The sequence below is a fragment of the Platalea leucorodia genome (genome assembly GCF_965183815.1).
Source record: "Platalea leucorodia genome assembly, chromosome: 13".
NCBI lineage: Eukaryota > Metazoa > Chordata > Aves > Pelecaniformes > Threskiornithidae > Platalea > Platalea leucorodia.
This window is the reverse complement of record NC_138835.1, coordinates 5,160,347-5,172,658: the sequence shown is the minus strand read 5'-3', so window position 1 is coordinate 5,172,658 and position 12,312 is coordinate 5,160,347. Positions and strand designations below refer to the sequence as shown.

General features: G+C 41.7%; 1 protein-coding gene across 2 annotated transcripts; it reads left to right on the top strand.

Annotated features, from left to right (window-relative positions):
• The first annotated feature begins 339 nt into the window (after nt 1-339).
• On the top strand, nt 340-11,866 carry EIF2S2 (eukaryotic translation initiation factor 2 subunit beta). Of its 2 annotated transcripts, none has more exons than XM_082325905.1 (9): nt 340-503; nt 5,174-5,354; nt 6,277-6,380; nt 7,404-7,545; nt 7,837-7,937; nt 8,382-8,530; nt 9,453-9,509; nt 10,555-10,640; nt 11,393-11,866. In XM_082325905.1, exons 1-9 carry the CDS (start codon nt 489-491, stop codon nt 11,566-11,568), a joined length of 1,011 nt encoding a protein of 336 aa, XP_082182031.1. In that variant the 5' UTR covers nt 340-488; the 3' UTR covers nt 11,569-11,866. The 2 variants fall into 2 exon arrangements, with proteins under 2 accessions (XP_082182031.1, XP_082182032.1); XM_082325906.1 differs by having other exon boundaries at nt 341-503; nt 7,404-7,539.
• The last annotated feature ends 446 nt before the right edge of the window (nt 11,867-12,312 follow it).

Below are 12,312 nucleotides of genomic sequence, written 5' to 3'. Positions count from 1 at the left end.
GTTGCAGAGAGCGATGAGGGCTCCCCTCAGCCTCCTTTTCTCCAGGCTGAGCACCCCCAGCCGCTCCACAGCCTTGTGCTCCAGACCCTTCCTCAGGTTCGCTGCCCTGCTTTGGACACTCTCCAGCCCCTCCATGTCCTTCTTGGGGTAAGGGGCCCAAAACTGAACACAGGATTCGAGGTGCGGCCTCACCAGTGCCCAGCACCGGGGGACGATCGCTGCCCTGCCGGCCGCGCCGCTCCTGAGGCACTCGGGAGCCCGGAGGGGGACGCACCGGCCCCGCCACGGCGCCTTCCGGCCGCGCCGCTCCGGAAACGACAACTCCCGCCAGGCGCCGCGGCGGGAGGCGCATGCGCGGCGCGGCGCTGCGGGGGAGGGGAGCGCTGATGCAAGAGGCGAGCGCGGCGGTCGCGGGTACCGGTTGACCGCGTCCCTGAGCGCCCGCCGCTCCTCCCGCCTCCCGCACCGCTCCGAGCCCGGCCGCAGCCATGTCGGGCGACGAGGTGAGACCCGGCGGCCGCCGGCCTCGAGGGAGACGGGCTAGAGGCCTGCGCCGCGGCCGAGGCCCCGCCGCCATGTGGGAGAGCGGGCCTGAGGCCTGCGCCGGGCAGCGAGCGCGGCCTCCGCCCTGGGCCGGAGCCGGCACCTCCGCGCTCGGGCGGGCGGCGGCGCGCGGGTCCCGCGGCCCCGCCGGGCGGCCCCGGCCCCTGCCCCGCTCGCCGCCCTCCCTGAGCAGGGGAGGCCGCGGCCGCCGCTCGGTGCGCGGGGCGGAGGCCGGACCGGGTGGGGGCCTGGCGCCTTCCCCGGGCGCCTTCCCGGCCTCTGCGCGCTGCGGGGTCCCGCCCGGCCCGCGGCTGCGGTCTGGCTCTGCGCATTGTGGGGAGGCCTAAAACTGATCTGGAGCTCCCCGGGTTCTGCCGGCGCCCGCCTGTGGCAGAGGGAAGGCCGGGGAGGAAGGCAGATTTCCCCGCCACCCCTTCTCCATCGTGTTTCCTGCTCTTCTAGGGATATTTAGCGTTTAGTCAGTTTACTTACCGCTCTCGCTTTCTGGCGCTGTAAGATCTTGTGTTTTAACCCCGAGAGCTAAATAGCTACATCTTAACAAACGATAACTTTGGGTTTTCCGGATCTGATGGCGTTTGCTTAGGCGCACTTCCAGGGAAGTAGATACTCTGAGAAATTTTTCAAGTATTGTAGATGGCACGTGCTGGCGCCTTTACTAACCTCATTTCAGTTGCTGTCATGGGGAAAAGGAGAGCTTTACATGCATGAGGTTATAAGCACCATGATGGATGACTGTATAGCCTGGCAGAAACTACACTGGCTAAATCCATGAGGTGGCTGCTTTTAGTCTTGTATCTTCTTTCTGGTGGTGTTTAAAATACCTGTGTAGCTTGTTTCCTTCTGAACAAAGTGATACCTCTAGCCTTGGAGACAGGCGAGTCATAATTTGTCCTACGTAATAAAGGAGAACTAGCGTAATTACTAATTATTTTAATGGTAGCTGAGACTGACTTATTCAGCTACTTTAACGTTTGGAATGAATGTACTGCATTTTTATGCCTAATTGTGTCCCTGGAACTGCAGTTCTAATGTCTAGGTTGTACTCTGGTTCCAGAAATTAGAACCTAGGAATCCTTGCATCAGATGCTTTCTGGCTCGGGTGGTCATAGGACCACAGAGTGGTTCATCTGGAGTTTCCCCGTTTGGATTTAATTTAAGTGTCAGTAAAATTATTTTTCTTGCATAATGCATTTTTTCTGACATTGAGGTGATATCAGGAACATCTAGTATAGTAAAGTTACATCTCTGGGTCGCTTTTTGTAGCAGACTGAGAGAGAATAAAAATGGTAGTGGATACCACAGTTGAACTGTCACTGTTAGATCTTCTGGCTAGCGTACGTGAGAGAGCGAGCGAGCGCACGCCTTCCAGAACTTCTATATATCTGGTTGTTAGGAGCCAAATAGTTTGTTACTGACGTTAAGTAAGTGAATCTTTTTGAAGCCAATGATCCTATAAAGTTGAGGAGGGTGAAGACAAATGAAGACAAATTTGCACCTTAAACTGGTATAGATGTTACAAAACTTGTTTTGTTGCATCAGACTGTAGCTTAAAATTTTCAGAGCTGCATACAAAATGAAACTCCTTGGTAGAAACATCTACTGTCTGAGTGCTGCTCGGAAGTGTGGCACAGCAGAGGCAACACAGGCCCTATTTGCAAGGGGAAGCAGTCCATTAACATCTATTTGCTTTATTAAAAATCCTACTGGATATCTAAAAGTTCTTCCAGCCCTGTAGTTTTATGAAGCTCTAGGAAATATTATTAGAGAATGCTGTATTTTGAGCAGCCAGAGTGTTTAGGTGCAGATTGGTCTTAATTTTGCACTTCATCATAGACATCAACTCAGTGTAGTGTAAGGATACCTGAACTAACTATCAGTGCAGAGTTGCTGTCTGCTTTGTAGACATGCCTGTGTTTATTCAGACTAATGAAATGGGATTGTGACCTCTGTTAGAATCCCCATCATTTGTCACTGTCACAGCAGTTTAATGTTGGCTTCTGTCTTGAGAGTTGCATTTGGACTATGAAGCTTTGATTCTTTTTTTTTCCTCTCCCGCCCCCCCCCCCCCCCTTCTTTCACTTGCTCATTTTCTATAAGTTGGGATTTTGACTGTGTAGTCGTTTGAAATAAAGAATAGATATATGGAGCTAGATGTGAGAAAGAACTCTGTGGTCTACAGAAGAGAAAACCCCATATGGGAATTTGGCTCTGAGAGCAGAAACAGGACAGACATTTATAATCATTTCTACACAGGAAAGGGCATAGGGTTTGGTGTATTTGGACTGGGGACTACAGTCCCTTCAGTAGAGGGCCTACAACTTTGTAAGTTTTTCAGTGCTTAAATGGTGTCATGATGCTTCGACTAATCAAACATACTGAATAGAGAAAAGGGATGAAGAAATTTCCGAAATGTCTAGCGCAGAAAGGCAGAATACAGAATAGCCTGGTTCTCAGGCTGGTTAGTTTATATCGTGATTTGTTAAAGCATGTGTGACCTAAGACTCCTGCTTAGTTTTCATTGAAGCTCTTGATGAACAAAATATTTCAGGCATAGACCTCCTTCTCAGGTTGTGGAACTCTAATATTAGTTTCCTGAAAGCAGTTAGTATGTTATGACTAGATCTTAAGTTTGTAGAAGCTTGGCTTGACCTGACTGGATGGAGTGGACCTTCAGACCAGTGCTCTGTTCAAGGCCAGCTACATAGTTTTAAAGCTGGAAAAACAATCTCCTGCGTCTAGAAGTTTTCCTTGTGTTGACTTCAGTTTAGCGTGCTACTGCTGAAGACACATTCTGTCTCTTGTAGACACAAGATATGCTTTATGGTGGTTCACGATGAAAGATGTCTTTTTCTTTGCAAAGAGAAGAGTGATTTGGAGTAGATGGGCTGGTTCCTTCTTAGACCGATCTAAGCATAATCTTATGTTTACTTAATCATGTGAGAAGATAGAAAACTCTTCAGAGTCTTGCAAAGCTTCTTCATTGAAATGAGTCATGATCTTGAAAATGGTGTTCGTGTGCTTGTTCCCAAAACTGTGGACTCTTGCCTATGCAGGCAGCTTTCCTTCTGTTTCAGCAGACTGTGGAGGTTACAAGAGGAAGCCAGCAGGCAGTGTAACTGGTTGTGCGCATTCTTTGATTACTGTGCATGATTCATACATGTGTCTAAGCATTAGAGGGAAGCCCTCTGACAGAACTTTTTTGATAATTGTTCTAGCTCAGTGTGTACAACTAAAGACACACTTCAGCAGTTTGGAAGCTTCAAACTTCAGTGTCCTGTATATGTGGACGCTTTTGTGATGCTGTCCTTCACACTCCCATATGTGCAGTTTACTGCCTTTCAGAGCCTTTATGAAACATGTAAGTTCCAGAAAATTGGAAGAATATCACAAGGATAGCATGTGTAGGAGCATGAGAAGTGCGAGGAAAAGATTGCTTCATGGGGGGAGGGAAACCGCCAAACTTCATGATGCTGAATTTTAACTGTCTATGAGAACACTCTTCGATTGCTAGATAAGAAAAACTGGAGGAAGAGCCTCATTAAGTATTTTCATTGATGTATTAAATATATGAAAATATGTGCAAATGTGTGAAAATATGGCCAGATATATGTAACAAAACTGACCAATAGCTATGATGCCAAACTTGCATCTTAAGTGAAAATAGTAAGAGGCATTCCTTTGCTGGAAAACTGAAGAGCTCATGTATTAATTATCTCAGGTCCACAGATGATGAATAGGTTAAAAGTGAGTCTTGGGGTTAGTGCCTTCTTCACAGTCAGACTAGGTGAATTGAGCTTCTTGGCTGGCTAAAGAACTCATTAACAGCTTTTAATCACTTGGTCTCTGAGCTTCAGTTTCCCACCTGTGGGGGCAAAAGGATGAGACCTTTGCTATTTCATAGTGTTGAGAGCTGATACAGGTCTTGCTGTATCACCAGCCCCTCCTAGGTTTCTCCCTAGTCCAAAGCATTCTTGTCAAGAGAGTTGTTGGCAAATCTTGGCTTTTAATAAATCTGGAAATTGATATGTTACAAATGGAAGTACAAAGCGTAACCGACATGTAATCAGGCTCTGTGGTATAGGTGTGCGTAAATTTTTTCTGATGCCGAGCGATTCAGTGATTGCTTCACATAGTCTTACTTCAAAATTTGAGTCCATAATGATAATAAAATGGAGAAGTAGCTGGTAGCTAGTCTGTCAAAGATTGACAGCTTTAATATATTTTTACCTGAACTAATACATAGGTGGCAGGAAACTTGGAGTATCTTAGGAAAAGCAGCAGAAGCTCTAAACTGTCAAGCAGTCTTCTCATGTAATTGGTCACGTCAGTTATGCTTTGGGACAAGATCTATGATGTTTTTAAAGAAGCCTGTGTAATCACTGTTTTGAGTCAGCTAAGTTGTGTTACATTGTTACGGATCTGGAAAAATCCCTAGTTGAGATTGAAGCCGTGGAACAGTTTGGGTAACTGAAGGAATGTTGAGAAAACTTAGAGGTGTTATAACACCTTTAAGTATTTAATATTTGTAAATTATGATTATGATATATTATGCTTATGATGTATTATGATAATGATTATTATGCTGCTAAGGAACTCTTGACTTTTACAGATGATTTTCGATCCCACTATGAGCAAGAAGAAGAAGAAAAAGAAGAAGCCCTTTATGTTGGATGAGGAAGGAGGGGATACACAAGCAGAAGAGACTCAGCAATCAGAAACAAAAGAAGTTGAACCAGAGCCAACAGAAGACAAAGATGTTGAAGCAGATGAAGAAGACAGCAGGAAGAAAGGTAAAGTGAATCCACCTAGATCAAGTCTCAAAGGTAGTCCTGTGTTTTGAGACTACAAGCCCCATTTCAAGAATTTGGCAGTGTATGATGCTGGGGCCTTAGTTTGTTTAGAAGTTTGTGAGTAATACTCTGCTGCTGATTTGGAGGGCATATTTCCCTCCTGCTTGAAATCACGTTCACAGACATCCAGCAAGCTACCAGTGGCTTATGTAAATTCCACTTTCCTGACTGAGAGTCTTTTGTGTGAGACAATGAAAAGAGAATCCCTAAAATAGTTAGCAGGAAGTTTTAAATCTTCCACATGCAGTTGTTGCAATAATTCCGCAATTATGGCTGGTTTTCATTTGAACAATTAACCAATAGTATGAATAACAGAAATATGGCTAAAAGGGTTTCTAGTTTTTGGACAACTGTGAATGTGATAACTAGAGTGTTCTTTGGAATCTTTCAGAAAATAAGCTTACGATTGTGTATATAACCTTGCTTTTTAAATTGAGGCCAATGTCATTTGAAGATGACCTGATTCAGGGAATGCTGTTAACTTATATCCAGTTTGTTGATAAAATTGGCTCCCTGCAGTAGACCAAAGAAACTATACCTTCCTCTTACAGTTATCATTTTTTTGAAACATCTCTACTATAATGACAAATGTGGCTAGTTTCTCTTGTACAGCAGAAAGAAAGATTAAGCATGTAAAAATTAAGAAAATGCAGTTAGAAGATGCAGAAATTGTAAAATAGTACTGAGGTATTTGGGGGTAGAGGGGAATGACCTGTTTAAAACCTGAAGGATATCTGTAGGGGCTGTAGATCATTGCTTATGTCTTACTGTAATGTTTTGAAGATTTGGGTGTAAATTAGAAACCTTAATGTCTAACCTGTTTCTACAGTTATACTTCTTTTGGTAATTCCTTGTTTTCTAGATGCAACAGATGACCTGGATGATTTAAACTTCTTCAATCAAAAGAAAAAGAAGAAAAAAACAAAAAAGATATTTGATATAGATGAAGCAGAAGAAGGTGTAAAGGTTTGTTTACATAACTAGGCCATCTTGTCTATGGCTGAAAACTTTCTTGCTTTCATTTTCTCAGGATTGACAGTGCAGGGGTTGTTTCGAGTCTGTCATTGTGTCTTAGTGCAGTTAATAATGAAACTTACATTTCACTGTGTCTTGCATATATAGCAGGTTCTGCTGAACATGTTGCTCCTGCAGGGCTTTTTGTCCAGAAGTGAAAAAATCTAACTGATCTGCACAATGAGCAAGTAATTCTGCAATCTGTAGTAAGGGTTGACTAGCAAGCATCAAGGCTAATTGTCTTTTGGGGTGAGAGAAGTAAATGGATGTCAGAAGCCACGCACAGAATAGTCCTCTAACGGCCAGCCCTTCAAATAAAGGGTATATATCTGCTAAGAAATCTGGTTTTACTCTAGCATTTTCTTTAGAAATGATTGGCTGCTGTTCTGTGTTACAGAAGGTGTATGAGATATTTTTACTCTTCTCAAGTTTTATTCCAAGTCGTGTCTTTGTGTCACATGTCAGTGTAACTGGCAAGCCCAAAGAGCAAGAGAATGTTACGTTATGTGTAAACCTCTTCTTTGAATCTGTGTTATCGTGAAGAAAATGTCCCTCTGATCTGTCCCAGACAGGCAAAATGCTTGCTTTGTGTTCTCTACATGTGCAGAATTGTGATAACAAATTGGACTGGCTGCAGGTAGCACAGCTTTGCCTTACCTTATTGTCTGGCATATAGGGTGTTTTGTTCTCTTATGCTCTAAAATGGCTGATGCCTTTAGGTAAGCATAGCATGACCTTGTTCTTGACCAGCCAGAAGTTAGACCAGAAGATAAAAATCTAGCGCTACTTCATGGTAGTAGTGCAGTGCCCTCTTCAACACACTTCAGTTCTTACCTGTTATGTTTCAGGATTGTGGTGGATATTACTAGTATTCATCTAGTATAGTGTTCTACTAGTATTATTTCTAATGCTGTGCAATGGAGTGTTTAATTTGTGTTTAATACTGTAAACTATAGCCTTATTATTTCTTTGCAGGACTTGAAAATTGAAGGAGATGTGCCAGAGGCAGTAGAACCTGAAGATGACCTTGATATCATGCTGGGCAATAAAAAGAAGAAAAAGAAGAATGTGAAGTTTCCAGATGAAGATGAGATAATGGAGAAGGATGAAGGTAAAGGTATAACCTAGCTCAATGAGATGTTGCAAGTGAAATGTAGTCCATGTTGTAGGTGAATAAGTTGTGTTCAAGTGCCTTTTTTGTTTCAAAATTAATTTATTTATCAGAAAAATGTTCTATAAAAGCACTTGTATAACTTTGCTGGCGTCCCTTGTAGGCAGACAAACAGAAAAGACTGGTGTCCACATCCTAGTGGAATCTTCTTTGATGTACCTTTTAGAAACAGTATAAGCATGAGGTTAAAGAATGTTTCTTTTCTTCGTAATGAATCCCAAACAACTTTCTTTACAGCTTTTGAGGATGAAGATAGCAAAAAAGATGATGGAATTTCTTTTAGCCTTCAGTCAGGACCTGCATGGGCAGGCTCAGAAAGGGACTACACATATGATGAGGTAATGCTCAAAAGACTTTTAAAAAATATTTTCCGTGTTGATGTGCATCAGTAGAGCAGGGCCTTATGCTCATATGTCCTATTTCTAACTTAAAATTAAAGGACTTGTAGTCAGAAGCTCATGAACAGAAAAATAACAAAGCACATCTTTTATCACAGTTAATTTTCATATAGGGCAATGTTAGTGATAGTTAAAACGCCTCTGCAAATAGGCTGAGGTACTTGTAGATTATGAAGTAAACCCGTGGGGAAACAGCTTTTATATTTTGCATTTATCAGAATATTTTTTTACGTGTGTGTTCAAAAGCATATGGGGAAATGCTAATGGGCAAAGACAGTCTAATATTCATTGTGAATGCTGTTTCAAGCATTTTTATAGGTGAGGGACTTCATTTGAGAAATGCAAGATATTTATTCATGTTGATGTGAATCCCTTTTTTTGCAGTTGCTCAATAGAGTATTTAACATCATGCGGGAAAAAAACCCAGATATGGTAGCTGGAGAAAAACGAAAATTTGTCATGAAGCCTCCGCAGGTTGTAAGAGTAGGGACCAAGAAAACATCTTTTGTCAACTTTACAGATATCTGCAAATTGTAAGTTTCCTCTTTAGATTTCTCAGGAATAGCAGATGAATGCACTTGCCTGTGCTGTTGGCTGTTGTGCTGAATGCATGTTTTCTGTCAAAACGCTATGGCAAACCAGAAGTAAACTGAAAGCTATTTCAATCCTACTGCTCATTTCCTCTACACTTCTCTGTGAGAAGATATTTATGAAGATGATTTATTGAGATAATTTCTTATTTTATACTTAAATTATGAAAATGGTAGGCTTGCTACATGGGCCTCGTGGACTGAAACTAAACATATTGCTTTTGTGAGTTCACTGGCTTCTATCAAGTCTGTAGTTGGGTCACCAGCGATATTTGTTTGCAAGTCTTGGGCAGAGGGGTGGGGAAAGTTCTTTCTAATTTGAGCTGACTACAGATACTATTCTCTTGGTAAATGGTATGGAGTTCAGTAATTTTTTTCCACTGTTTTCTGCAGTGCTTTCTATGTCTTAATTATTTCTTGTGAAGGCAGTTCTATTCTTTGTGGGGACTTTGGGGAACGTGTATCTGATTTGTTTCATAAGTGTGCCAGAAAACAGTCCTGACAAAATCATACTGAGGATCTGGGTAGTAAACGGAAGTGAATTTTTAATGGTAGCTAGTAACACTTTTTCAGGGAATGGCAGGGGGACGGGAGAATAAGAACGGAAAAATCTCAAATAGAAAACTTATTTTCAATAGTTACTGTAATTGTGAGTTTGGTTTAGGGGGGATGGTGGGTTTTTTTGTGGACTATTCAGCTTTCTTGTGTCCTCAGTCATTGTCTGCCTGTGCTCTTTGGTGCAGACCCTCTGGCACTGCCCCCTTTTAAACTTGGTAATTTAAGATCGTTTTAGCCTGCCAGTCCTGTATAAATATCACATTTCTCTGAAGGGGGAAGGTTAAGCATATCCTTACTTTATTTTTAGATTACATCGTCAGCCAAAACATCTCTTGGCATTTTTGTTGGCAGAATTGGGTACAAGGTAAGGCTACCGGGCTATGTACGTGCTTATGCATGTAGGAAGCAATGGCAACGTAGTTGACATTGATCAAAAATAAAATTCTTGGGTTTAGGTCTGGGTATATATGCTTGAACATCAGGCTTTTCTTCCCTGCACATAGATGCTGTTCTGGGTGATTGAAGAGGTATTATCTTAGGGAAGAGGTACAGAGGCAAACTATAAGTCCCAGGGAACAGGATTTGAATTCCCTGTTTGGGACCGTTCTCAAAGATGCTCTGATAGCAGAGCTATTTGCCGTAATCAGTGAGGGTGGCTCTGTGGCTCGTATCAACCTAAGGCAGATAGATGATAGATAGCTAGGGAAGAGAGAATGCCTGACTACCTAATGGCAAGTCTTGTCGGCCTGTAGCTAGTTATTCTGTCTAATGCTGCAGTTAAATCCACCTGTCTTAGCATAAAAACAGTGTTAATTTTATATGCCTCTTATCAAAGATCTCATATTGTGGTGGTGTACTTTCTGGTTGCCTATTCATTTCTCTGTTGCAGACTACAATGTTCTTATATGGAGATGCAGAGAATCAAGGAGTCTAATTGCAATGTGTATATAACAAATGCCCATTTGATTGGGCTTTGGAGTCTCTTCAGCTCCAGACAACTTAAACAGAAATGTAGAAACCATAATGTGAAAAAACATTCAACTTACTACATCAGAATGACTAGAAGAGGATCTTATTAGTCATATTACAGTTTACTAGGGAGTTGTCTTGGTTGCTTCTGTGAGATAAGCAGGTGTTAATTCTCAATTCTGTAATTTCTTCTGATTGGGTAGCTTAACTATGAGGCTGATCTCTGCTGGAGTTTGCTTTTACTGCAGTGAGGGTTATGGTTGGGCAAAACTTCCTGTGGGTTTTTAAGTGCCTTCAGAATTTTGCATGTTTTTTCCACAAAGTAATTCTGGCTTACTCTTATCTTAAACAATGCATCGTTATCTTGCTTCATGTTCCTGACTTGTTTTAATGCTTGACGTCTTCTGCAAATCAAATAATTAATTTTTCTTTTAAATTAGTGGCTCAATAGATGGTAACAACCAACTTGTAATCAAAGGAAGATTCCAGCAAAAACAGATAGAAAATGTCTTGAGAAGATATATTAGTAAGTATAACTCCCTTTTCCACTATAGATTTCTCTCAGACCCCTTTTGATGACCAGTGGCCCATGTATGGCCCGCGTCTGTGTGCACGCTGTGGAGAGTCTGTGCTAAGAAGCTACAACTTTACTGCAGCTTTATAATGGAATAATTCAAGTACAGGTGGTTCTACCATGGCTATAATAAGCACATAGGTTGTACTCTGTCGTGGCACTAAAACATACCAAGGAAAACAGTAAGAGCATTTGAGAACTGCTTGTTTTCATCTGACTTTTGTTTCTTGGCTTTGATGAGGACTATGGAAAATAACAGTAATTGTTAATTTTAGTCTGTTGTACACGTTAATTAACAAATAGAGTGTGTGTGTGTCACTGGTGGTCAGAGGACTCAGGCATTATATGTAACAAAAAAATACTGCTTTAGTGCTGTGTCTGTACAAAAGTTGCTGACATCTGGGAATGCTGTTTCAGCAGAGGAAGTTACGGAACACCAGTGGGAAGTCGTAACTGGTTGTTATTATTTTTAAAACACCAGTGTCAGTGCATAATGTACCATATGAAATGTAGTCTTTATTAACCTGGGAATGGGGGAATTTTTAGGTTGCCTCAACCTCTGTGGTTTTCATAGTAAGCCACTTCTAAGTTAGTAGATGCATTTGAGCAGCCTTTCAAGACAACTGTTTAAAGGCTGAAGAAGTGGTGACTTGTCCACTGATAATGCATTGTCTTTTAACTGCAACTTAATTCCTTTTCTGCAGAGGAGTATGTCACCTGTCATACGTGTCGGTCACCAGACACAATCCTACAGAAGGACACCAGGTTATATTTCTTGCAGTGTGAGACCTGCCACTCTCGCTGCTCCGTTGCCAGCATCAAAACTGGTTTCCAGGCTGTCACAGGCAAGAGAGCACAGCTCCGTGCCAAAGCTAACTAGTTTGCTAATCAACACTGGATTTTGCAAAGTGTTCTGGGGAGATATGACTGGACAGGTTTACAATCTGAATGGATTTACCATTGTATTAAAACAAGATTGTAAAAACTACAAGAAATTTGGCTTTTGATTGATTGGTCTGTGAAATCCTTGCAAGATGCAGATCCTCAAGCTGTTCACATACATTTGCTCATTGAATATATTTTACCAACTGTAAGGAACATGATGGGAAAGGAGGTGCTTTTTAATCCGTTCAGACTTCTGTAAAACACAAGATAAATTAAAGATACTATAACAGTGAGTGTCTTCGATTTGGATTTTTCCTTCAGTTTCCTCTTTAAACGGCTCATGGGAATGGTTGGCGTGTTGTTCTGCAGATCATGTCACTGAACTATGTCCAAGACCCAGAATAAAGTTTAAGATAAACGTTATTTTGCTTTTACATAACAAGCTTATTTTTAGTTAGGCTATCATTAAACAGAGAAACCAGTCGCAAAAAGTCACAGGAACGATATACCAACATGAGAACTGCTCATGCTTTTATAGCCACATTAATATGGGAATGCATTTTGCACAGAAAGTGACATCAGGACATGTTGATACTGCTTAATTAGGCAGAATGTAGCTCTGAGATAGTTCAGACACCATATTGATGCTGAATCGTAACATAGAATTGATAAACTGTACTGTAAGCTTTCATAGTGTCATAGTACTAAATTTTGCAATTTCTAAGAGAGAAATGTTTAT

Bases quoted from the DNA above. Each gene is read 5' to 3' on its own strand.
- EIF2S2 (XM_082325905.1), top strand. The intron at 6,381-7,403 runs GTTTGTTTACAT...ATTTCTTTGCAG, and splicing joins AAGCAGAAGAAGGTGTAAAG to GACTTGAAAATTGAAGGAGA. The intron at 8,531-9,452 runs GTAAGTTTCCTC...CTTTATTTTTAG, and splicing joins TTTACAGATATCTGCAAATT to ATTACATCGTCAGCCAAAAC.